At 43.5% G+C, this 24,146-nt stretch overlaps 1 protein-coding gene and 1 long non-coding RNA gene across 4 annotated transcripts in view; one reads left to right on the forward strand and one right to left on the reverse strand.

The window, feature by feature from the left end:
- LOC139183183 (uncharacterized) lies at window positions 1–10,477 on the reverse strand. The gene is made up of 4 exons (XR_011566717.1): window positions 10,343–10,477; window positions 7,027–10,097; window positions 908–1,007; window positions 1–141 (listed from the first exon to the last, which is right to left on the reverse strand). It is a non-coding gene; the product is annotated as an uncharacterized lncRNA (long non-coding RNA).
- MB21D2 (Mab-21 domain containing 2) overlaps window positions 9,891–24,146 on the forward strand; it is a 122,771-nt gene continuing 108,515 nt past the window's right edge. The window contains exons 1-2 of one of the 3 annotated variants that reach the window (XM_070789921.1): window positions 9,982–10,101; window positions 13,227–13,370. In XM_070789921.1, coding sequence (XP_070646022.1) covers window positions 13,262–13,370 — 109 coding nt within the window. In that variant the 5' untranslated portion in view covers window positions 9,982–10,101; window positions 13,227–13,261. Of the gene's footprint in view, window positions 10,102–10,738; window positions 13,454–24,146 lie in introns of those variants that run through there. The other 2 variants (XM_019958070.2, XM_070789927.1) reach the window with 2 other exon arrangements.

Below are 24,146 nucleotides of genomic sequence, written 5' to 3' on the forward strand. Positions count from 1 at the left end.
ATAAAATTTTCTACTCAACCTGGGAAAAAAAATGGAACAGACTTACATGAACTATAAGCTCCAAGGGGACACAAATTTTGGCTTTCTTCACTGCTGTATTTCTGGTATTCTGTATTTCTGCTGTATTTCCTAGAACAATGCCTGACACATAATAAAAGTTCGAGAAATATTTGCTGAAAGAATGAACGAATAAAAAATAGTTTTAGAGAAAATACCACTTTTGGCTATGTAGCAGGCTTAAACTTGCCCTTATGTACTTTGGCTCTTGTACTGATATATATGGCAGGAAAAAACTCCAGACCTGCCATTCATTGTGTTCCCGTAGGCAAGTCACATGCATTCTTTGCACTTCACCTTTTTTATCCAAATGATTAGTTTTTGATCTGGCAGAAATCTAAACTCCCTCCTACCCTTCCTTAATATCTGTGATTTGCCTGCCTGGCCATAATATCCTTAATTTTGCATCCAGTTTTGTCATTCTATACATTCGAATATTATTTATTGTGTGATGATTGTTATTCCTTTCATGATTCGTCATGCTATCATCAGTTACTACCTGAGATTTAGAAATTTGCTCTTCTCCAGAGTACTTAAAGAAAACTTCAGCCTCAGATTTCTGGGACCAGACTCCTTTTATAACTTTGTTGTAAAGAAATAAAAAGACTCCTTAAGACATTTTGGTCAAAACCACAATTCCTTGTGTTTTATAAACCGGCTATAAGGGCCCATATATACATTCATTCTGCACCTGGGCTTCAGAACATCAAACCTTTGCTTCTAATTTTAGGGCCAGAAAATTATTTTATTACTGTTTTGCAGCCTCTTGTAAATACTTGCTGGGGTAATTTCTTTGGGTACCTTTGTTCCCTCTCTTCCTAAGGGGAAAATTTCTGGAGTCTGAATATACCTGCTGAGCCCTGGCTGCTTCCTGTGAGCACAGAGGCCATCCATCCATGCCCCAGGGCCAAGCTGCTGAATGAGTTTCCACAGCAGCTTTTCTCCATCCCCTGCCAGCGGAGAGTAAAAGGCTATTAGCCAAGATGCACCAAGGAGGGAGTCTTAATGCACTTACAGATTCTCGTCTCCTGATTGCAGGCTAATTCTTTTAAAGCTAAGAACCTAAAAAAATGTCTTAGTATGTTCAACTATGGAGTATTCAACTGTGCAGAAAAAGACTGGGGAAAAATAAACTAATAAACGCAATGTGATACAAACTGTACCCAGTTCAAGACTGCTTTGCCTTTTCCTGTCAGACTCACAATCTCAGAACATCACACCTGGATGGCACTTTAATTCTGTTCATTTACATTTGAGGAAAAGGAGTTTCAGAGAAGAAGATTTTCCTTTGGGCTTCCCAGGCGGCTCAATGGTAAAAGAATTGGCCTGCCATTGCAAGAGACACAGGAGATGTGACTTCAGTCCCTGGGTTTGGAGGATCCCATCGAGCAGGAAATGGCAACCCACTCCAGTATTCTTACCTGGAAAATTTCATGGACAGAGGAGCCTCGTGGTCTACAGCCCATGTGGTTACAAAGAGTCGGACATGACTGAGCATGCATGCACATGGAACTAAGTAATGGCAAAATCCAGATACAAGTCCTTCTCCTGCCTCTGATCCTTTGCTTTTAACTGAATTTATTTATCCATAATGTGTATCTATATGCCCCTACCTCTCCCTAACAAAAATCCGGAGGCACAATAAGATGCACATAACTCAGTCCTAGGGTAGTTTAAATGGACATGAATCATGGGAAATTAGAGTAAGTGGGCTGTGGAAGTTTCTTCTTTCCTCCTTTCTTTGCTGTATTTCCCTCCTTTTTTCTATTTTTTCTTTGTTTTTCCACTAGACAGTGTAGAAGCACAGAGAATTATTTAAGAGGTTTGGGGGTCTTTTTTTCCTACTTAGAAACTACTAACAGGAAAAGTAGACTGAGAAGACATGGAGGAGTATATTTATGACTGTGGGTGATAATGTTGTCAGAACTGAAGGAGTGTCAGCATTTTTCTCAAATGCCCTCTCTGCAGGTTTCACAGCTTGGAATTTAAAATGAGCTTTGGACCACAACGCAACACACCAGGTTTCGGATCGGGGAAACAACTCCGTCTATTCATGTACAGTACCAGGCAAAGTTGTGGGGGGAAAAGCCAAGGTTTTCAAATAAACTTGTTACAGGACAGGGCTGAGCGAATCATTTTTTGACAAGCTTTAGAAAACAAAACAGGCATCACTACCATTCCCTGCTCAATTGTATAGGCCTGCTCAGAGAGCCAGCCTCTATCATTATAAGATAAATGTGTAAACAAATATGTTTGAGGAAATCCTTTCCTTTTCTTGCTCCCAAGGGTTTCTCTGAATGTGAATTTGGATATAGAATTTGTGTGTGATGTGTGTGGCAGGTGTCTATACCAACAGAATTTCTTTGTAGGCGGTGGAATGAAATTGCCTGCTAGATTGGACAGTAGGCAAGCCAGAAACAATGAAATCCATAGGTATTTTAAGTTAGGAGAAAGAAAGACACAGTCCTTGATCCTGGGAACTTATGTGAAAATGGATATAAAATACCTTGTGTTCAGAGTGCAAATACAGTTCGGTTTTGAGGAGGTCTTTTACAGGAAACTAGTTCTCAGTTATTATAGTAACTGAAGAAGAATCACAGACTTAGCTTCTCCAGGACTGAAAGGCACCTCGGGGGTCAAAGCCTCTGCTCCTTATCAACTTCTGTGGAACCTCTTCTGGTGTACCTCTGACAGAGGGTAACAGGGCTCTAACACCACTGTGATGGGGAGAGTTTACTACCTGCAGCATATTCTGTGCAGAGAGGCTCCCGTGGATAGAAAATGCTTCTGTACCCTGAGGTGAAGCCTATATTCCTGCCACCCATCTCATCTCTCCCAGCACCATCCTCTGTAGCCACCCAGAAATAATATAATTTCCCCTGTGATGCAATTCATTTAATTGCTCATAGCAAACCAAACAGAACATCTCCAGTCTTTACTGATAAGGTATTGTGCACCACTACCCCCGCCCCCCACCTGCCCCCCCAAAACATCTCCTTACTACTTGACCCAGCACCCAAGGTACATATGAGACAGGATATGGATTAGTGCAGAGGACCCAGAGCCTGGTCTTGTGGCAAGTTCAAGGGCTAGATGGGGATGCTGCAGTGTCCAGGGATTGGTAAGAGGGGCCCCATGGTTTCCCCAGAACAGTCAATCAGGTTAAGGCATTTGTAAATAAAAAGATTTCTAGGGTAGAAATTTGCTTTTTCTACCTGATATGTAGAGGTGAAGTAAACTGAGTTTTCCCTAAAAAGGACATACTGGGCTTGCCTGGTGGTCCAGTGGTGGAGCATCTGCCTTGGAATGCTGGGGACACTGGTTCAGTCCCTGGTCTGGGAAGATTCCACATCCACAGGGCAACTAAGCCTGTGTGCCCTAGAGTTTGTGCTCCACAATAAGGCAAGGCACTGCGACAAGAGGCCTGCATACCACAACTAGAGAAAGCCCACACGCAGCAACGAAGACACAGCGCAACCAATGAATACATAACAAACGCGTTTTTAAAAAGGATGTATTGAATATTTAGACTTAATGTTTTGTAAGTTATTTTGTCATAAAATTGATTCAATTGCACTTAAAAGACAGAGAAGAGAAAGGAAAGGTTTTGTTTGTATAATGGAACTCAACTCAAGCTTTGGGAGCAGATTTTGTGTATGAAATGCTAGGTAAGGTGTAAAGCTTTCGAAAACAGATTGTCGGTGTTTTTCTGAAGACTCAGTAGTTGCTAACAACAGAGTTAGGGAGGTCTGATGGAAAGAACCTGGGCCATAAATCAAAGACCTGAGTTTGGGGCCTGAGCCAGCCACCTGGTTCATTCATTTACTTTTTCATTTATCAGACTTGTATTGAATCCTTACTAAATGCCAGACATGTTGGTAGTCAAGAGAGACAAGGTCTCTGTCCACATAGAACATACATTTTTGTGAGGGAGACAGACAAGTTATGAGGCAGCTACAGTGAAGTGTGAGAAACAGCAGTGCTAGGGCTCAAAGTTGTGAGTCTGTAAGGAGTCTCCATGACCTATATGGGTTTTAGGTGGGTGGGGAGGGAGCAGAGGAGGTTCAGGCAAAGCCCTTTGCAGGAGATATGTAAATAGAGAGCTGATGGATGACTGTTAGTCAGATGACCTCACAAACATTGCCATCTCTCTGAGCAGCACTTGTTATTATTGGAATAATAATAACAATCCTGATCAATCCGCTTTATTCTGTAGAAGGTTGTGAGGATCTGATAAACAGCTTTATGTGCAAAGTTCTTTGAACCAGAAAGTGCTCCATCATTGTAAGGAAGACAATGGTTAATAATTGTTATTGGATATTGTTATTCCCCATCCTAGAGTCCATTTTCTTCTTTCCACAGGTACAGATTTGGCTTTCTGGAGCTTAGCAGGAGCAGAGAATAAAAGGACAGAGTTGGGTGATTTGTTTCGCTTCAGTTTCTGCAAAGGAAGTTAGACCACCCAGGTCCCCCGGGGCTCTTAGGGCACAGGATTCAAGGAGAGACTGAAAGGAGCCCCCGTGAAACTGTGTCAGAGGGGTGGGGCTTCACCCTGGGGTCACCTTGTTAGAACCAAATAGACTGTCATGACTTATCCACCCTGCTCTGGGGACCTCACTAACAATTCAGTGGCCTAATCTTGCCAGAGGTAAAATTACCAACTTGCCCCAGATGAAGTCACATGCACCTCGAAATTCAGCTCTAGCCCTGACCGCTACCTATTGGCAGGACAAAAAATACAAACTGTAGCTAAGTAACTCAAAATGTCAGCAATCCCTGGTTTATCAAGATTTAAACTTTCAAGATCAATGAGTCCATTTTGCCCAAGGGCCACTCAACTCTTGTTTTTATTATGATTCTAATCCAGTTTCCTAGCATTTTCCACATCCTCTCTGGTGGTCTGGAAACAAGAAATATTTACTAAAATTTGAAGTTAGTATGAGAAATAGAACGGCACTGTCTCTGCTATGTAGGCAAGTGTCCTTTCCCTTACTGTGTCCCAGTTCTATCTCAAAGTGAAGGTTGTGGATGGAATTTATCTCTCACGTACCTTCTGCCATCAACATTCCACATGTCTATGGTGTTTGCCTCTTTTTCCTGTCTATGTTTACAAATCATAAGAAGCTCTGGCTACCTTCCTTGGTTAGACTTTTATTAAATATTCAACTGCCTAAGAAGGCCAGATCATGTGGCTTGGCTGCTCTTGAAACTCTGCCAGATCAGAGAATCTTAGTTCTTATTAATTCATCATGTAGATGTGGAACTTTTTGTTTTTAATACAGCCCAGTTATTCATGGCTATGAGTTTGCCACAGAACTTGAGAGTTGTATTTAAAAACAAACAAGCCCCAGAGAAGTAAGCAGAATGGCAACCCACTCCAGTGTTCTTGCCTGGAGAATCCCAGCAACAGGGGAGCCTAGTGGGCTACCGTCTATGGGGTCGCACAGAGTCGGACACGACTGAAGCGACTTAGCAGCAGCAGCTGCCTCTAAGTGGGACAGCAGTTTGGAAAGACTGGGAGTTTCTTTGATCTGTTTGATGCTGCACACATAAGTAAAGGAATGACCTGTTTTTTTGTTTTTTAGTCCCTAAATCATGTCTGACTCTTTGCCCCCCATGAACTGTAGCCCTCCAGGGGCTCCAGTTCTACCACGGGATTTCCTGGGCAAGAATATTAGAGTGGGTTGCCATTTCCTTCTCCAGGGGATCTTCCCAACTGAGGGACTGAGGCTACATCTCTGCATTGCAGGAAGATTCTTAACCACTGAGCCACCTGGGAAGCCCAAAGGAATGACCTGTCTTAGTGCTTATTTAGATGGTAGTCTCTATTGATCTTTCCTGAGTCATCTGAAACACTCTAGAAACCTGCGCTTTTATTACAAGTCTAAGATACTCTTTGTTGTTGTTGTTAGTGCTCAGTCCTGTCTGACTCTTTGCAAGTCCATTAACTGTTGCCTGCCAGGCTCCTCTGTCCATGGGGTTTCCCAGGTAAGAATACTGGAGTGGGCTGCCATTTCCCTTTCCAGGGGATCTTCCTGACCCAGGCATCAAATCCAAGTCTCCTTCATTGCAGGCAGATTCTTTAACGTCTAAGCCACCAGTGGATCTCCCAAGACACTCTTAAATATCTTCTATGATTATTCTGTTTCTCTTCACCTTCCTCTCCATTTCCATTCCTTCTCTTAGGCCATATAACACACAGGGAAAAATAAAAGGCTACACAAATAGAAGCAGAAATACCTACATTTATAATAACTCAAGTGATTGTTGGGAAACCATAGATAGCTTTTGTTGTTGTTGTATGTGCGTGTCTGACTGACTGCGACACTGTAGACTGTGGCTCGCCGAGCTCCTCTGTCTGTGGAATTTTCCAGGCAAGCATACTGTAGTGGGTCGCCATTTCCTACTCCAGGGGATCTTCCTGACCCAGGGATTGAACCTGTGTCTCTTGCATCTCCTGCATTGGCAGATGGATTCTTTACCATTGCACCAGTGGGAAAGCCCATAGATAGTTTACACTGAGATATTTTATCGTAGCATGCAAATCACCTAAATGTTGACTTCCTGGTCTTTGAGAGATGATATTAATTTGTTCATTCATGCTACTGCTGCTGCTAAGTCGCTTCAGTCGTGTCCGACTCTGTGCGACCCCATAGACGGCAGCCCACGAGGCTCCCCTGTCCCTGGGATTCTCCAGGCAAGAACACTGGAGTGGGTTGTCATTTCCTTCTCCAATGCATGAAAGTGAAAAGTGAAAGTGAAGTCACTCAGTCGTGTCCAACTCTTAGCAACCCCATGGACTGTGGCCCACCAGGCTCCTCCGTCCGTGAGATTTTCCAGGCAAGAGTGCTGGAGTGGGGTGCCATTGCCTTCTCCGGTTCATTCATTAAACACATTAATTAAAGTCATAAGGTGAGCCAAGAAACGTATTAAATGTGGTGTTTAGGAAGGTAAAGAGACAGCACTTACCTTGAGGAGCTCAGTCTACAGGAACTCAGAGGTTTAAGTTTCCCAAAAGACCAGTTCAGGCAATTATGATCTGATCCTCTCCCTGTTTTGCCAGTTGGACAAAGGATATTTGTATCATCATATTGTAGCTGTATAAGAGCATTTAAAAGGTATTTAGTTAACTGTTCAGGACATTATTCGAATACACAGACTCACTGAAGGTCAATAACTCATAGAATTCTGATCTGGCTGATGGAAAGTGAGCAGATAGTGTTGAAGAACAGAGAGACCATTTGTTGATTTCCTTATTCAAAACATCCAAGACTCATGGCTGAGTCACAAGGCATAATTCCTACTACCTGTTTTATCTCTATGACTGTAAGTATCACAAGGAGGAGCATTGGATCATTCACACTTTGGGAAATTAACAAAGAAAGAGTGTTTTAAATTTTTGCCTGAATTCTTTCAAACTCTATTAGGTTGGAGGTTGTTGCTTGAATGGGTGAACTAGTATCATTCTGATCCATGAAATGATTGTGCCTCAACCAGCTGTCTTACTGATGGCTATCATTGATCCTGAGAGAAGAACTGACAGATGGGAGTGGATCGATTTGTATCGTGGTTCCAACCGCTTACATAGTTTATTCCACTGCACAAATAATGGCAATACTCTCACAGGTGAGAAATCAGGGCAGCACAGCAGACCTGCAAAAGCCAGGGTTTTAAGTAACTCCCTCATCAGCGCACCAGCATTCAGCTGGGCATGTATATTCCCTCTTTAATATTAGCTGGGTGAGAAAGCTTGTTTCAAAGAGAAGAAAACCCAAAAAGAAATTAACTGGTTATGCCAAAGTTCTTCATTCAACACCTGATGCAATAAACACTGAGGACCTTTGTGCAGGGACCAATCTGAAGATGAGTAAGATGCAGTCATCCTAGGGAAGTTCATAGTTTGAAACTTGCATTAACAATGATAAAAGTAGGTCAAAATTCATCAGCGGCATATGAAAGTTTCTGAAAGGGTGCAGTGGAGGTTCTAAGGAGAAAGATGTTGCCACCAGCTTGGGGGAGGGTCTTAGGGAAAGCTTACAGAAAAAAGCATAGAAGGAATTGACTCAGTCATTTAATTTGTAAAGAAAAAAAGAAATTACCAATTCACTTAACAAAAACTTTTTTACCCTTCTCCTCCATGGTTTGTTGTTGTCCTTGTTTTGGTTGCTAAAAGTTGTGTCTGACTCTTTTGCAATCCCATGGACTGTAGCCCTGGCCAGGCTCCTCTGTCCATGGGGTTTCCCAGACAAAAATACTGGAGTGGGTTGCCATTTCCTTCTCCAGGGGATCTTCCAGACCCAGGGATTGTAGTAGCTAACATTTAATTAAGCACTTATTGTGTCAGGTATTTCACTAAGTGCTTGGCCCACTTTATTTCATGTAATCTTCAAAACAACCTATGAGATAGGAATTATCACCTCTATTTTATAGGAAAAGACAGAGCCTGAATTAACAGAAGAGTTTGTATTCTTGGCTATGAGAACCCAGGTAAGAAAAAGCTCTTATATCCAGCCTATGGGATAGAGACAAGTTGGATTTTGGAGAACTAGCAAGGAAGATAACCCTTTTCTAAGATCGCAGAGTTGGACACCGCTTAGCAACTGAACAACAACGAGTAGGAGGCCTCCTAATTGTCCGAGTCAAAAAGCTCATAAACGGTAAAAACATCTGAAGGACCTTGGACTTAGGTAGAATCTGCCTTGTTGAGTATGACTCCATCTCAGGAATCTTGTCTTTTGTCTTATCACTGTCCACGGAGATTCTAGCACTCTGCCTGGCAAATAGTAGAAGCTCAAATTTTATCTGTTTGAGAATTTTCACCACGTCATTGAACATTCACTGGAACGTGGGGCAATTAATTATGTTCCCCTTCCTCACGCCTACACTTCGGTTTTCCTATCTTAATATTGGAACGGGCTGAACATCATTAAGACACTATATTAAGTTTAATAAGATGTTATCCAGGAAAATTTGATTACCTAGGGCAAAAGTAGGAATACTATAGTGGCTAATGGGAATGTCTGTACGGGACAGGGAGGACACTCTTTTTTATACGTTTAATCCTAATATTTTTGGCAGTCTGTGCAGAAGAGGGCAGAAGGTTGGTTTTTACATTCCTTAAGGCGGGCTCCTTCACCATCAAAAGGCGCTGGAATTCTTGAGACGGAAACCTTGCATAGGGATGCCCTCGCCCAGGACACCGCCCTTAAAATCAGACAGAGGAAGGCTTCTTTCTCCTTGAAGGCGCTTGGCAATCCCTGCCCCCTAAGGGAGTGGAGGCAAAGAAAGAATACATCTACATCTCTCACGTCTGCCCGACTACAGATTGGCAAGTGGTATGGAGCGCAGACCTCTGTCATTTATTTATTTTTCTTTCCACTGGGTGCGCTGTCCCTTTAAATGGGGGACGCTGGCGCTGGCTCCGTAACACCGGAGCCGGCAGCTTGTTGATTTCAGAGCTGGTGAATTTCACATTGTTTCCACTTCACTTTCCTCGCCCGGGGGAGGCTTAGGTTGGCTCCACAACCGCTATAGTCGGGGCCAGCGAGGGCCAGGGGAGGGCAGGGACCTACTGCATCTTGGCCGGCTTGGGGCCGCAGGAAAGGGTGTCGGGGCCACACACGCACTCTCGCTGCAGTCCAGATCCTCCTGAAGCCCGTACGCCCGGAGCGCACCCAGCCGGGACCGCCCGCCTAGACGCCGGCCCGCCAGCCCGCCCACGGGCCGGGGTCACAGCCAAGGAGCCGACGAGGGGAGGAGGCCCAGGGGGGCTGGGTGGGGGGGCGGGGGTGGGTGCTGCCGCCGCCGCGGAGCTGCTACTCGGCGCGTTTTGTATGAAGATGGCGGCTCCCACCGCCAGCAAGGCAGCCTCCCTGGGCTGTAACAACAAGCCTGCGTTCCCGGAGCTGGATTTCAGGTCGGGAGCTCGGGTGGAGGAATTGAACAGACTCATCCAAGAATTTACGAAGCACGACCAGCGGGAATATGACGACCAGAGAGCACTGGAGATTCACACAGCTAAGGATTTCATCTTTTCCATGCTGGGTAAGGAGGAAAAAGAGAGGGGTGTGTGTGTGAGAGAGTGATGGGAAACAGGGTAAAGAACCCATTCCCCCTTCTCGTGCGCTCTTTCCTTATTTTCTTCCCGGAGCCAGGTGCCTGGGGTATAACCCATCTCAGTTCTGCCTTTTCCATTCTTTCTCCGCCGCAACCTGAGCCGCCTTCCCTTCCCTCCTAACTATACTTTGCCCCGGGTCCCTTTTCCGCACCGCCCCCGACTACTGACTCTTTTGTTAATTTCTCGCCGACTGGGGGTGGTAGGCAGGTGAAGCGTTGGTGGTGAAACGGCTCACTGTTGAGGGGAAACCTCTGGAAGCCGTGCGGTCCAGATGAGAACCCGCGGCGCCTTCAATGAAGGGATTTGTCTCCGGAGGCACGGACGTGCTCCTTCCCTGCGCCGAGTCTCAGGTCCTCTCTGGAGCTCGGGGAGCGGAGACAGCTTGGGGCTCTGGCTCGGCTCCCGAGCGACAAGTTGCGAGCAGTCTTGCGGCGCGGCGCTGTCACGCCGAGCCCCCGGTGGCCAAACTTGTTGGGTGTTCCCTAGTAACCCGCTCGAGTAGGCTGGGCGCCCGGAGTTCCTGCAACTTTGATTTGCAAATAGATTTCCCATTGAAGCGGTTGGAAGCATTTCCGGTGCTTCTCCAGGGTTCTTGCTAAGCTTGGAATTCCTAATTCCCAGCTCGAAAATGACCGCGCTTAGACCTCTGACCCCGAGGATCGCCAGCCCCTTGCTCTTTGTTTTCTGTCTGTTCGCTGGCCGAGAGAGGTGTCCTGGGTTTCGAACCTCGGCGACGTTTGGATTAGAATAAAGCTGCCTCTCCCATCCCCCAGCCTGGCACCTACAGGTCCTTAACAGATTGTTGAATGTTGTGTATAGGAAAATAATTGAGCCGGGCAGGGCGATCGAATAACCCCCTAGTATCCTGTAGTTCGGGGTATTGCTGTGAGAGCCCGCTGGTGGGAGCCTCCCACGTAGCTTGCGGCTCACCGAGGCAACTCTGGCTGCTATGCAGTACGTGGCCTGGGGGTTAACACTCCACCGAACTGGGACTCCAGTGTAGCGCTGCCTGCCTCGTGTCTCTGTGAGCTAGACAAACACATTCTTGGGCAATTTACCAGGTAGTGGAAAATTTCATTGAAAAGGTCTTTGACTGCAGAGCAAGACTTGAGTTTTTCCCTTCGTCCTGCCATCTATTGGATTTCATCCGGCTGCCTCCTCTCGTTGCTAGTTCTATCAGAGTGTACCTTCCGTCTCGGTTTGCGTCCTCCCCACAGCCCAAGAAGTGGGTAATACAAGTTGAAAGTGTGGCCTCGGAGGGTAGTAACGTTTTGGGAAGTTGTATGAAGCACATTAAAACTTGGGGCTGGATTTTACCTTTTGCTCCATTCTCCCCAAGTGTTCCTAGATTGTGTATGAGGTTGGAAAGCACTCTGTTGAGATATTCGACGATTCAGCTAGTATTTAGATAAATGTGGGGTGTGTATATGTGTGTGCGTGTGTTTAAATTACTCCCTAATCTTCTGGTGGGATGGGATTCCAGAGGGAAACTTTACAAGCTTACAAAGCTTTCAGATCTGAAAACCAGCACGGTGCTTGTCAGAAGGGTGAGGATACACAGAGAATGCTCAGGGCAGTTATTTAAGTTGTTTAATCATTGCCTCTCTCTTCAGCGTGTCTAATGGAAATTGCCCGTTGTGTTTTTACAGCCCCCAAATCAATTCCGATGTCTCCTGCTCTAGGTCATTCACTAGGAAAAGGTGCTTGGTCACCATCAGTCAGGGATACTCAAGGAGCAGAAAAGGGGAGGCTATGGGAAGGGGTTAAGTTTAAACGCCCAGCTCATTAGGAACTTATGTGTTAACCCCACAGCTGATACACTGATTTCACAAATTTACCCAGATATGAATGGCAAATGAATTATTGCTTAATTCATTTTGTGTTGAATGTCATGAGTGTGTTGACAGGTAAACGAAATTCCCTTTTATTCCTTTTTACCCACTTGATCTTGCAAGAGCGGTCTTTTTCGCCCCCTGGGAATCTGATGTTTCCACCTGCAGGAGAGAAAAATTCAGGAGAATATCATTTAAGCCTCTTACCCCTCTGGACACTAGAAAGCAGATGGCGAAATGAGCCTGCCTGTGTGCGGTGCTGCATTCATTTGTGTGTTGCTTGCTTTCCTTTAATGAGGTGCTGGCTGCTCTAGACAAGTGAAGGTTTGGCGACAGCAAGGGTCCCTTTGTGGATTTACTTTTTCTAAAGCGGATTTTCGCTGGGCTTAAAAAAACAAAATCTCTTTTTGTGCACTTTGTTTCACTTGCCACAGCTCAGAGTCTTTAATGAATATGCGAATGAGGTGTCTTAATAACCCTCAGCTTGTTAAGGTGTTACGGGGGTGGGACCAGGCCCTTATTTCTGTGAGTTGGGGTGAGGGGAGATGTGGGGTTGCGTCCTCCTGGCTTTGTTCTGCCTCTGTTGGAGCAGCACCTGAGGATTGTCAGCAGCTTAAAAACATTATCCCCTCACACAGAATGAAATGACAGGGGAATTTGGTGCAAACCTCTTTAATGGAACTGTGGATAACACTACCTCTCTTTTTAGGCTATTGGCAGGAGCAGCCACTCTCTGTTTGAGACTTTTAGCCTGGAATAAGCACCCCCAGCTTCCAAGATCCTTTTTGTTTTATCTAGATTGGAGCTAACTTTATGCAGAAGAGCAAAGTGGTGATATAGACTGTTGTCATAAACAGTGACCTGTCAGTACCAGGAAACTCCACTGCCCTACCAAAGTGGAGGTCTGCATATGCTATGGAATAGGTCTGAGCCCACTACTGGGCACACAGTGGCTTTGTGGTCTGTCCTAATATTCTCTGTCCGGAGATTCTGATTCCTTTGGAAGTAGGTGTTTGTGGGAGTCATCTAGATTCGCTTTTTATTTCTCTACACCTTGGTCTTTTTGGAGAATGATTGCTGTTATTATCTAGTTAATATTTGAGAGCCCAGATTGTGGGAGAGGCAGTGCATAATAAACGCCATTTATCAAAATTCAGGGAAATTGCCAGAGTTCATTAATGTTTTAATAATATTTGGTGTTTGCATAATATCTCTGCCAGCTCTTTTGTTATCTTCATTCCCCTGCTGAAGTTGGATGAAGACTGGTTGTATCCCAATGAACAGATGCAGAACAGGGGTTACGCAGAAGCTAGAAGAACCAGGAAGAAACAAGCAGTCCATATACTTCCCCTTCAGTACAAATGGTCAGTACCATGGTGTGGTCATTAGAGGAGTCATCACTTACTGACTGCCTTCTTGGTGCCTGGAATTTCACATAACTTTAGAAGTAGGTATTGCTTTCCTGTTATCCAGATAAAGATATTGAAATTTACTAGGATTAAGAATCATCCAGGGTTCCATGGCTAATAAGTGGAAGAGGTTGCTAAATCTCACATTGGCCTGATTCTAGGTCTTTTTTTTTTTTTTTTTTAATAAAGAGTTGATGCATTAAATCCAAAGGAGGGACTTTGTTTAAAAACAAAGTATTCCCTCTTCTTTCAGAAATTTGTTTCTGATTTCAGCTGTAAGTATTAGGGTAATCCAGGCAGCATCTGAGGTGAGTCCTGGAGCAATCTGAATTTGAATATTTTATTCCATAAAAGGATCATTTGTTTTGAATTTCAGGTTGAGAAAATGATGGTCCTTATAATAAATGTTAAAACCTATAGTTCCTGTCTTAGTTTGCCTCTTGCTGGCTAAGTGGTCTTAGTTTTTTCGTCTATTAAACACAAATAATAATAATTTTGTCTATTAAACATGGATAGTAATATTTTCATCTATTAAACATGGATATAGTAATGCATGGTTTCAGAATTGTTATGGGTGGAAGGTATACAGGATTTTATTATTTATTTTTAAGAAATTGGCATTTTTAGAAAATCTAGTGAACTTAACACTAGAATTATCTCTGCAGCTTCCTATCAGAAAGACTACAGAGTATATTTAGAGGTGACTTAGGAGAAGAAAGGCTCTGGCTGTAGAGGGCATGATTAATTCCAACTCACATTACCATTTGTTAAGTTCATACTGTATGCTGGCCCTTGTGCTAGCTACTTTGCATAGATCTATTCATGTAATTTTTTTCCCAGAGACTTTATAAGGATAAATATCATCATGCCTCTTTTAGATGTGAAGTAAATGGTATTATCCCCTTTTAAAGATGAAACACTGAGGCTCAAAGAGGTCAAGTACTTATGCCAAGACCGTACAGAGGTTGCGTTTGAACCTGTAAAAGGATGTCTGACCCGAAAGCTCATGTTCCTTCCACTGCGTGGGCAGTCTGTTTGTGTCATTTCTGGACCAGACAACCAAAGAGGCCCCACTCCCTGGGGAGTGCTGTACCACTCAGTGCCCTGCTTAGCCTGCAGGAGCAGAGATGGTCTCTTTTGTCCTGTCTCTCTTCTTTTCTCAAAGCTTTCTATTTTGTATTGGGGTATTAACAGTGCCGATTAACAATGTTGTGGTGGTTTCAGGTGAACAGCAGAGGGACTCAGCCATACATATACAGGTCTTTCTTACATTCATGCATTCAACAAGTAATTACTGAATGTCATACTGTTTGCCAAACAGTATGTAGGGTCATAAGAATAAAATAGTGAGCAAAAACTTTAATTCATGTGGGAGACCCCTCCCTCTTCCGCTTGCCCATCAACTCCAAAATGAGAATGGTTTGCTCACTCTTGTCTCCTTTCAGACATGTGTTTGAGTGTTTCTGAGTGCTGTCAGATCTACCATATTTTTAGGCACTTTTTGTGTCTACGGAGTAGGCCATTTTGAAGCCTTGTCTTTCGGGTGTTTGAGTGTTACTTTTCCTTAATGAATTCATCCAGCCATCTTTACTGAGGGGATTTATTGTGAATCGTTGCTAAGTCTTGGTAACTTCCTTTGCGTTCTAGTCACTGATGTGTGGTGGTATCTGTATAACAGACAAAGTCATCTTTGAAGTCTGTTCCAGCTCTGAAAACATTATGCATCTGGGGCAGGGAAGTCCCTCTACATTTATTTTTGCTTCTAGTTTGAGTTGGTTTCCATTCTCCCTCCACTGTTCTAGGCAGTCACTGCCCTTCATGACAGAAGAGCCCTGGTCTTTCCATGAGGCCTTGTCGTGCCAGCCATTGGGTGATGCGTTGCTTGTGATTAGACTGGGCCCCTTTTGTATTCACAGAAATAGTGGACTCTCTTATGTCAAACCAGGAACTTGTCATTGAATGTTAGCTCTTTAGACTCTCCTGGAGCTTTTTAACAGTTTGGAATCTCTGATCCCCTTTCAGACCTATTGAATCTGAATCCCTAGAGATCCCCAGACTGGCTGCTCAGCACTCCAACATCCTGTCCCATGTTCAGTTCAGCCTGATACTGTGCATTTCTGGTTCAGTAGAGCTGTACATACACACAGTGAGCTGATCCTAGTTGACTTTTGAGACTAGAACTGGGCTGCTGAGCCTAACGAGCAGTTACATCTGCTGCTTCTGGAAGATAATGCTGGAATCCTTCCTCCGGGACAGAGACAGGGAGGCATAGTGATTGAGATGAGAATGTTTCTTTTATGTCAGAGGTTGTCATAGGGTTTCACATTATTGGATAGTTTCCATCAACAGCATAACCCTTTGAAGTAAAGAAGTATGGGGAACTCTAGAATTGGAAAAATTCAGGAATTTGTCCAAGTTTACCAGCAACTAAGTGACATAGCTGGGACTTAACCAAGGTCAGGCTGTTGCAAAAGCCCTTGCTTTCAACAGTGATACTATTCTGCCTTCTCAAGGGACAGGAGAACTGGACTCTAGTCTCAGTTTCTCCAGTTACTTTCTCTGTGACTTTGGGCAAGTTTCTGAATCTCAGTTTCTAAATAGTTAAGTTGGGGCAAATAATTATGCTTACCTCCTGTGTTCAGGTGCATTCAGTGCTAAAGCTGAAGATACAAAAGAAGGATGTTTCTGAGTGCTAGTACCAGCTCTGTTTTATACTGTGTGGAATGTGTGCTACCCTAAATCACCTAATATTTTGGGGTATTTTCGGGCCCATTTTCCAATTACAGAAAATACAAAGATAAAAGTAAAATCACCTCTGAATTCTAATTATTATTAATATTTGATGCACAATTTTTTCTGGGCATCGATGTTTATAAAACATGCTTACAGTCACTCATACTTGCATACAGTTTTTCATACATAATCCTATTGCATATATATGTATATTTCTTAATAAACTTACCAACATGCTGTCATCTACTCCACTTTTAGAAAGAAACTATATATAACCTGTGGAAAGATGTTTTCTAGCCTCTTTCACTCATTTTTTATTTAAAAAAGATACTGTTTTGGAAATTACAGGACACTTTGTAATATAACGATCGAGGGATGAAGAACCTTCTTGTTGGTGAGATTTGAGGGTTTGGCCTGCCTTACCTGAATAACTCTTTTGTTTGGGCCGTTTTCTCTATCCGAATTTGTTAACTTGGGTCCTTGGAAACAATAACTTTGAATCTCTGAACTTGAAAAGGGAAAAATTACATCTTTATTTTTATTGACTGCTAAAAGATGCTTGCTCCTTGGAAGAAAAGCTATGGCAAACCTAGACAGCATATTAAAAAGAAGAGACATCATTTTTCCAACAATGGTCCATATAGTCAAAGCTATGGTTTTTCCAGTAGTCGTGGCTAGATGTAAGAGTTGGACCATAAAGAAAGCTGAGTGCCGAAGAATTGATGCTTTTGAACTGTGGTGTTGGAGAAGACTCTTGCGAGTCCCTTGGAGTGCGATCAAACCAGTCAATCCTAAAGGAAATCAAACCTGAGTATTCACTGGAAGGACTGACGCTAAAACTCCAATACTTTGGCCACCTGATGGAAAGAACTGACTCATTAGAAGAGACCCTGATGCTGGGAAAGATTGAAGGCAGGAGGAGAAGGGGACAACAGAGGAAGAGATGGTTGAATGGCATCACTGACTCAGTGGACATGAGTTTGAGCAAGTTCTGGGAGTTGGTGAAGAACAGGGAAGCCTGGCGTGCTACAGTCTATGGGGTGGCAAAGAGTTGGACATGATTGAGTGACTAAACAACAACTGCAGTATTTCATTTCCTTTCATTATAAAAGTAGGTAACAGACCATAGTAGTATTGGCAGTATCTCTGTATTTTGCTTTTGTTGCCAAAAGAAATCACAGACATTGTCATTTCATATTACAGACGTTACAGATGTCTCAAAAAACATTCATCGCTGCTTTGAAATTATGGTAGATGTTAGACTTGCTGCTAGATTTTATTGACTGCATTAATAAAGAATCACATATGGTACTCTATCACATATTTGTCTTTTTTAAAGTAAGTTTTGAAAAAAAAAAAAAATAAAGTAAGTTTTGTATTTTAATACCAATTACTTGAAGTCCTGTGTGACCTTATCGTTCATTTAAATATACTTTTTTTTTTTTTTTTTTTGCAGGGCTTCCTAAAAGCCTATTCACAGATGCAGTTAAGAATCTCAGCTTCTAAAGAAATCTTATCTCTGTTTTGTTTTCTTCTCCCAGCTCAAATGCCACTTGACTCATGAAGCTTTCCTGTATTTCTCCCAGGAGGAAAAAAATTTCCTTTTCCTATGTGTTCTTCTAACACCTGGTCCCCTTTTATAGCCCTTGGTGCACTATTCCCCATGCTATAGGCTGAATATTACCTGCTCACTTATCTTTGCAGCACTGAGTGGAGTTATGTAAACAGTAGGTGCTAACAGAGTTTAATGACTTGATGCATTTTCAAAGAGCCCTTCTGTGCAAAGCTTCTTATTTCAGGCAACCCTGGGAAAACCCAATTTTTCAGGATTCTTGCCTGGAAAATCTCATGGACAGAGGAGCCTGGCAGGCTGCAGTCCATGGGGTCGCAAAAGAGTCAGACACAACTTAACAGCTAAACAGCAATTTAAGGCACGGGCGCTTTCTGACATTGTCTCTTTATAATTGCCACCTCTCATTAAGCCATATTATGACATCTTCTCTGGAGTCAAGGATGGAAATCGTGATCTGGTCTCTGTTTATGGTAGGGAAGTTTCTTTGTAGATTTTAATAATTTATCCTTGAGACTTAGGGCGCTTTAAGAGATGTCTCAAGTAATTGCTGTAGCTTGTTGTCTGAGAGCAGCAAATGGTGACTTGTGGGAACGTGCCCTTTCTTGTAGATCCAGGTTTTTCTTCTTGGGCATCTGGGGTACTTGTGAACCTCCTGCATGCCCATGCCTGGGGCTTTAAAAGATGCACAGAAAGCATAAGTCATCTTTCCCATGAAGGTGTTCCTTGTGCTTATCAGTCAGCCTCCAGGTGTTTGGATGCCTATTCTGGAATCGTAATTGCAGCAATTATTTATGATTATAAACTACTATAATTTGCCATCAGTAATTTATCTTTGTGCAGTGCTTTGTAAATCACAGTACATTTTTGTGGATTACAACATGCATTAGCATCTGGTATGGTGTGGCTTTATTCTTTGGACCAGCCTCTGAGAAAGATTGTGTAGGAACTAGTAACCTCCAATTACAGATGGGAATACTGAGATGCTGGAAGGTGATATGACTCAGTTGGAAGTTATAGAATAGGACTCCACCCAGATCTCCAGTGTTTTCTGCTCCAGCACACAGCCTGCCAAGAACCTGTGGCTTTTCTCCCCAGACATCTTTCATGGTTGCTGAGGTGAGTCTGTGTCCCCAGACCAGGCAAGGGTAGCAACTTTCATCCCTCTCCAGGCTTTTCTGCTCTCTACTGGCCCAGGGGTACGTAGTGGGCGAGGGTACCATGGCTCAGTACATACCCTGTAGATGTGCATTCTTCATGTCTGGTTGTTAGGCTTGCTCATCTGGTTCTGAGGGTCTGTGACAGCATTTACAATGGACCTGGTTGACTACTTGCCAGCTGAGTGATCTCTTTAAGGACAGTTCATAATTATGCCATTATGTCAGGCCCTGTCTCCAGGAAACAGCTATCTATTTTTCATGCACTTAAGTGCCTTTTCATGAATTCCCTTTGCATGAGATAAAGAGACAGATTACTAGGGACAGTGCTGCTATGAATAAAGCTGGCTTGGGGAGCCGTTATTCAATTTGTTTATTTTTTTATATATTTTTTCTCAAGACAAGAAGCCATGATTACTACTTGTGAGTTGTCAGTAGTGAGAGTTGGTATAAATATTATTTAGGTTTCTGTTCTGAGTATTTAAATATCTACAATGTGCATAGAATTAAGCATTCATTCATTAATTCATAAATTCACTCAACATATGTTTGAGTGCCTGTCATGAACTAATGTGATTACTATGGTACAACTATTGTATCATAAGAGAGCAAAGTGGTGAATAAGAGAAGCAAGTCTCTCATAAGTCTTCGTGGGACTTATGTTCTCTGGGGAATTCAGCAAGATATAAACACACAAGTAGGGATGTGTGCAAAAAAACAAAACAAAACAAAAACCACAGATTATCATGATGGATGGTAACTAGGTAGGATGGAGTGAAGAGTCGTAGAGAAGGTTTCTCTGGAGTAGACAGATTTGAACTGAAAGGATAAGAAGGACCTGGTCATCTGAGGACAGATGAAAGAGTACTCGGGTAGATGGAACAACATGTACAAAGGCCCTGGGGTGGGTACTTTGAGCACTTTCAAGGGTGCTTAAATTACAGCAAGTCTGATTTGGCCTCTACAAGGTAAAGTGGTCTGTGTTCAGATTAAGCCCATGGTAGATGGAATGAACTGCCTGCCTTGGAATGGAGCAAGTTTCCTGCAAGTGGAGGTTTCCCAAATGGGGCCGTCCTTTGTCTAGGCTCTTATTGGTAGCATTCCGGGACTGGAGGAGAGGGGAGACAGTGTAGAAAAGTTGCGTTCAGTTCAATTCAGTTCAGTTCAGTCACTCAGTCATGTCCGACTCTTTGCGACCCCATGAATCGCAGCACGGTAGGCCTCCCTGTCCATCACCATCTCCCGGAGTTCACTCAAACTCACGTCCATCGAGTCGGTGATGCCATCCAGCCATCTCATCCTCTGTCCTCCCCTTCTCCTCTTGCCCCCAATCCCTCCCAGCATCAGACTCTTTTCCAATGAGTCAACTCTTCGCATGAGGTGGCCAAAGTACTGGAGTTTCAGCTTTAGCATCAGTCCTTCCAAAGAAATCCCAGGGCTGATCTCCTTCAGAATGGACTGGTTGGATCTCCTTGCAGTTCAAGGGACTCTCAAGAGTCTTCTCCAACACCACAGTTCAAAAGCATCAATTCTTTGGCGCTCAGCCTTCTTCACAGTCCAACTCTCGCATGCATACATGACCACAGGAAAAACCACAGCCTTGACTAGACGGACCTTTGTTGGCAAAGTAATGTCTCTGCTTTTGAATATGCTATCTAGGTTGGTCATAACTTTTCTTCCAAGGAGTAAGTGTTTTTAAATGTCATGGCTGCAATCACAATCTGCAGTGATTTTGGAGCCCCCCAAAATAAAGTCTGACACTGTTTCCACTGTTCCCCATCTATTTCCCATGAAGTGATAGGACCAGGTGCCATGATCTTTGTTTTCTGAATGTTGAGCTTTAAGCCAACTTTTTCACTCTCCTGTTTCACTTTCATCAAGAGGCTTTTTAGTTCCTCTTCACTATCTGCCATAAGGGTGGTGTCATCTGCATATCTAATGTTAATGATATTTCTCCCGGCAATCATGATTCCAGCTTGTGTTTCTTCCAGTCCAGCGTTTCTCATGATGTACTCTGCATAGAAGTTAAATAAGCAGGGTGACAATATACAGCCTTGATGTACTCCTTTTCCTGTTTGGAACCTGTCTGTTGTTCCATGTCCAGTTCTAACTGTTGCTTCCTGACCTGCATATAGGTTTCTCAAGAGGCAGATCAGGTGGTCTGGTATTCCTGTCTCTTCAAGAATTTTCCACAGTTTATTGTGATCCACACAGTCAAAGTTGCGTTATAGGTCTTCAAAAGGCCCTTTATAGCCATGTGATTCTCTGATTTCACCTCTGATAGCCCTAAGTCAGCAACAGTGAATTCTGTATTAGATGATTTATGGGTCAAACTGCAGTTTTCATGAGAAGATAATAAGCTTTTATTTTTTCACCTGGACTTCCACAGTCTACAGAATACTTTCATAGGCATAATCTAGTTTTGACTCCTTACAACAACCCTCAAAAGTAGGTATTATTATTGTCTGTATTTTAGCATAGGAAGAGACCGATAATCAGGAGAAGTAATGCACTTAGGGTCACTGAATAGTTGAGGTGGAAATCAAAATGAAGTCCTTTGACGTTCACCTCAAATTCTGTGTATTAAGCTGATTCTAGAAACCTCCCTTATCCCACGCCATGCCAGGATATGGAAGAAGGAGGATTTCTGGTCCAGAGAGAGGCACTGAGGACCAGTAGGAAGAACCAAGCCAATAGACTGCAGGTCTGCACTTGCCCATTGCTGGTATGCAACTTGGAAGCACTTTTCTAGCCTGCTTCAAGATCAGCCTTTTAGCAGCTGCAGCTGTTCATAATAACAGCTGCTTATGCGAATGGTGATGTGATTAATAAAGAAAATCAACAGTTTGTTCTTTCAACTGTGCCCTTGGTGTGTGCAGCCTGCTTTCATGCAGGCTGTGTTTCTGATCTGGAACAACACAGTCCCACTGGCATATGGTCATCCAGGGGCTCCTAGCCCCTGGAGAAAGGGTTGTCTCTCTGTATCCTAGCTGGGGAGCCAAAGGCCCATCAGGGACTGGGCGGTAAGGAAAGTGGTGGGCAGTGTGGTGAGTGCCAGGTGGTTCTTGATTTCAGAGTCAGGGATGCTGGGGAGTAAGGGGCTGCACTGGTGAAGGAGATCACCTCTCACCTCCCTTGTAGGTCAGACAGAACACCATGGCTGCCAGTTTATCACCTCTGATTTGCAATCTGTGGCCTAGAGAAGGGTCAGTGTTCATCCATTACATACAGCTAGTCTGGGGGCAGAATCATGGTTAGAACCCAGGATTCTCGTCTACCTGCTCTCTGTGTGTGTTTGTGTTACTTCTAGGATACCGTTTCCAAGTAAATTTTCCCTTGGAATCAGAAAACTATAATTGAAAATAATAGCCACACTCCAATATGAATAGTTCGTAGTGCTTTATACTTTATGTCTATTACCTAAATTAATGCTAACAACACCCCATGAGGAAGGTGTTATTTCTTCTTTACTGATGAGCTATCCAAAACACAGAGAGGTTAAGTAATTTGCCCAAAGTCACAGAGCTAGTGGTAGACTGGGAATGTGAACCCAGGAAATCTAGCTTCAGGCAGAAAATTAGCAAGTAACTTTGGATCTTCTTTTTTAACCTCATTAAGAAAAACTTCTCCTGTAAAGTGGAAATCGTTGATGGAATACAATTTCAGTGCTGTTAGGAAACTTGGAAATTAGGTGGCCTGAGTTCCTCCCCCCTCCATTTTACAGAAATGGAAACTGAGACGCAGAATGGAAAGGGACCTTGATCTTCTTGACTCTGGTTTTGCTTTTGGGCAGAGTGCAGGTGAGGTAAAACGTCCAGCAAGTGGCTGCTTCCTGAGAAAGGTGTTTGCACCTAAGACTCGCCTCAGCAGTGTCTGCTCCCTGGGGAGCACCTGCCAGGGATTAAAGTCACTTTGAGAAGCTATACTTGTAGGTAGGGAATGTTTCCCTGCTACACAGCTGCCTTGTAGTTTGAAGTTTTTGAGTTGCTATCAGATGAAGAATGCTAAAGAAATAACCTGGTGGGTACAGTGCGTTTCTGGGGTGTCATGTTCACTTTTTGTCTTTGTTCCTAGTCTGTTTCCCACCCCACCCCCACCCCCGCCCCCTGCCACCAGGATGCGTGTCCTTTTCTCACATCTCTGCTGTCTATACAGTTTGAGTATCACAGTGAATATTTTCATCTCTAAACAGTCTGTTATCTACAGTAAGGAAGGGTGCTGGCTGAGTAGTCTGTGAGATACAGGGTCCAGCTCTCTGGGCTGTTAAGACTCCTGGTGATCTTCTCTGCTGCTGGTCTGAGAGCTCAGAACCTTAGGAGGATTTAGAGAGTTGTAATAGGATTCAGAGAATTACAGAGGAGTTAAGCTAGTGGGGATCTTCCTGAGATTAGTTCATCCACCTCATCATGCTGCTGGTGGGGAAATTTAACCCTGTGGTGGACAGTGACTTGCTCGAGGTCACACTGGCCACGACAGTGATAATGATTATATTGGGAAACTCTTCCCTGCTGTTTATTGAGCATTGTTGCAAGTGCTTTGTAATCATTAACACATTTAATCCCAACAACCACTCTGTAATGGGGCTGCTGCTACCATCCTCACTTTCCTGATAAATTACAGTAGTTAAGTTACCTGCTCAAGCTGGTGAGAGGCTAGATTCAAACCTAAGCAGTTGGGCTTTTAGCCCCTTATGCCTTTCCGTAACATGAGTGTCATCACCGTGCTAGGTTCTGTGCTGGTTGCTGGTGTAAAACGTGTTGTGTTGTTGTGCTCAGTTCCTCAGTCATATCTGACCCTTTGCGACCCCATGGATTGTAGCCGGCCAGGCACCTCTGTCCGTGGGATTTTACAGGCAGGATTACTGGAGTGGGTTGCCATTCTCTTCTGCAAGGGATTTTCCTGATCCAGGTATCAAACCTGATTGGCAGATGGATTATTTACCACTGCATCACCTAGGAAGCTCTGGCATAAAACATGAGGTGGTGTTAATTGTTGATGGAGATGATGGAAGACAGGGAATGGTGGGCAGAGTAGAGAAGAGGTTGGTGTGATTTTCCAGTGCAAGCCAGTTGCTAATATGATTCTTCCGGCTTCTGGTCCGGAGCCTTTTTATTCTATCATTTGGCCTTTCTTGGCAGCCTCAGGGCAAACATTCTTATAGTGCTTGTGGTTTATGTTTATTGAAAGTGATTTGTGTGAAATATCATCTTATCCATGTGGTCTCCTCATTTTGAAAGAAAGAAGGTGTGTCTCAGCTAATTGATTGATTTA

This window comes from Bos indicus, chromosome 1 (genome assembly GCF_029378745.1).
Source record: "Bos indicus isolate NIAB-ARS_2022 breed Sahiwal x Tharparkar chromosome 1, NIAB-ARS_B.indTharparkar_mat_pri_1.0, whole genome shotgun sequence".
In the NCBI taxonomy this organism is placed as follows: domain Eukaryota; kingdom Metazoa; phylum Chordata; class Mammalia; order Artiodactyla; family Bovidae; genus Bos; species Bos indicus.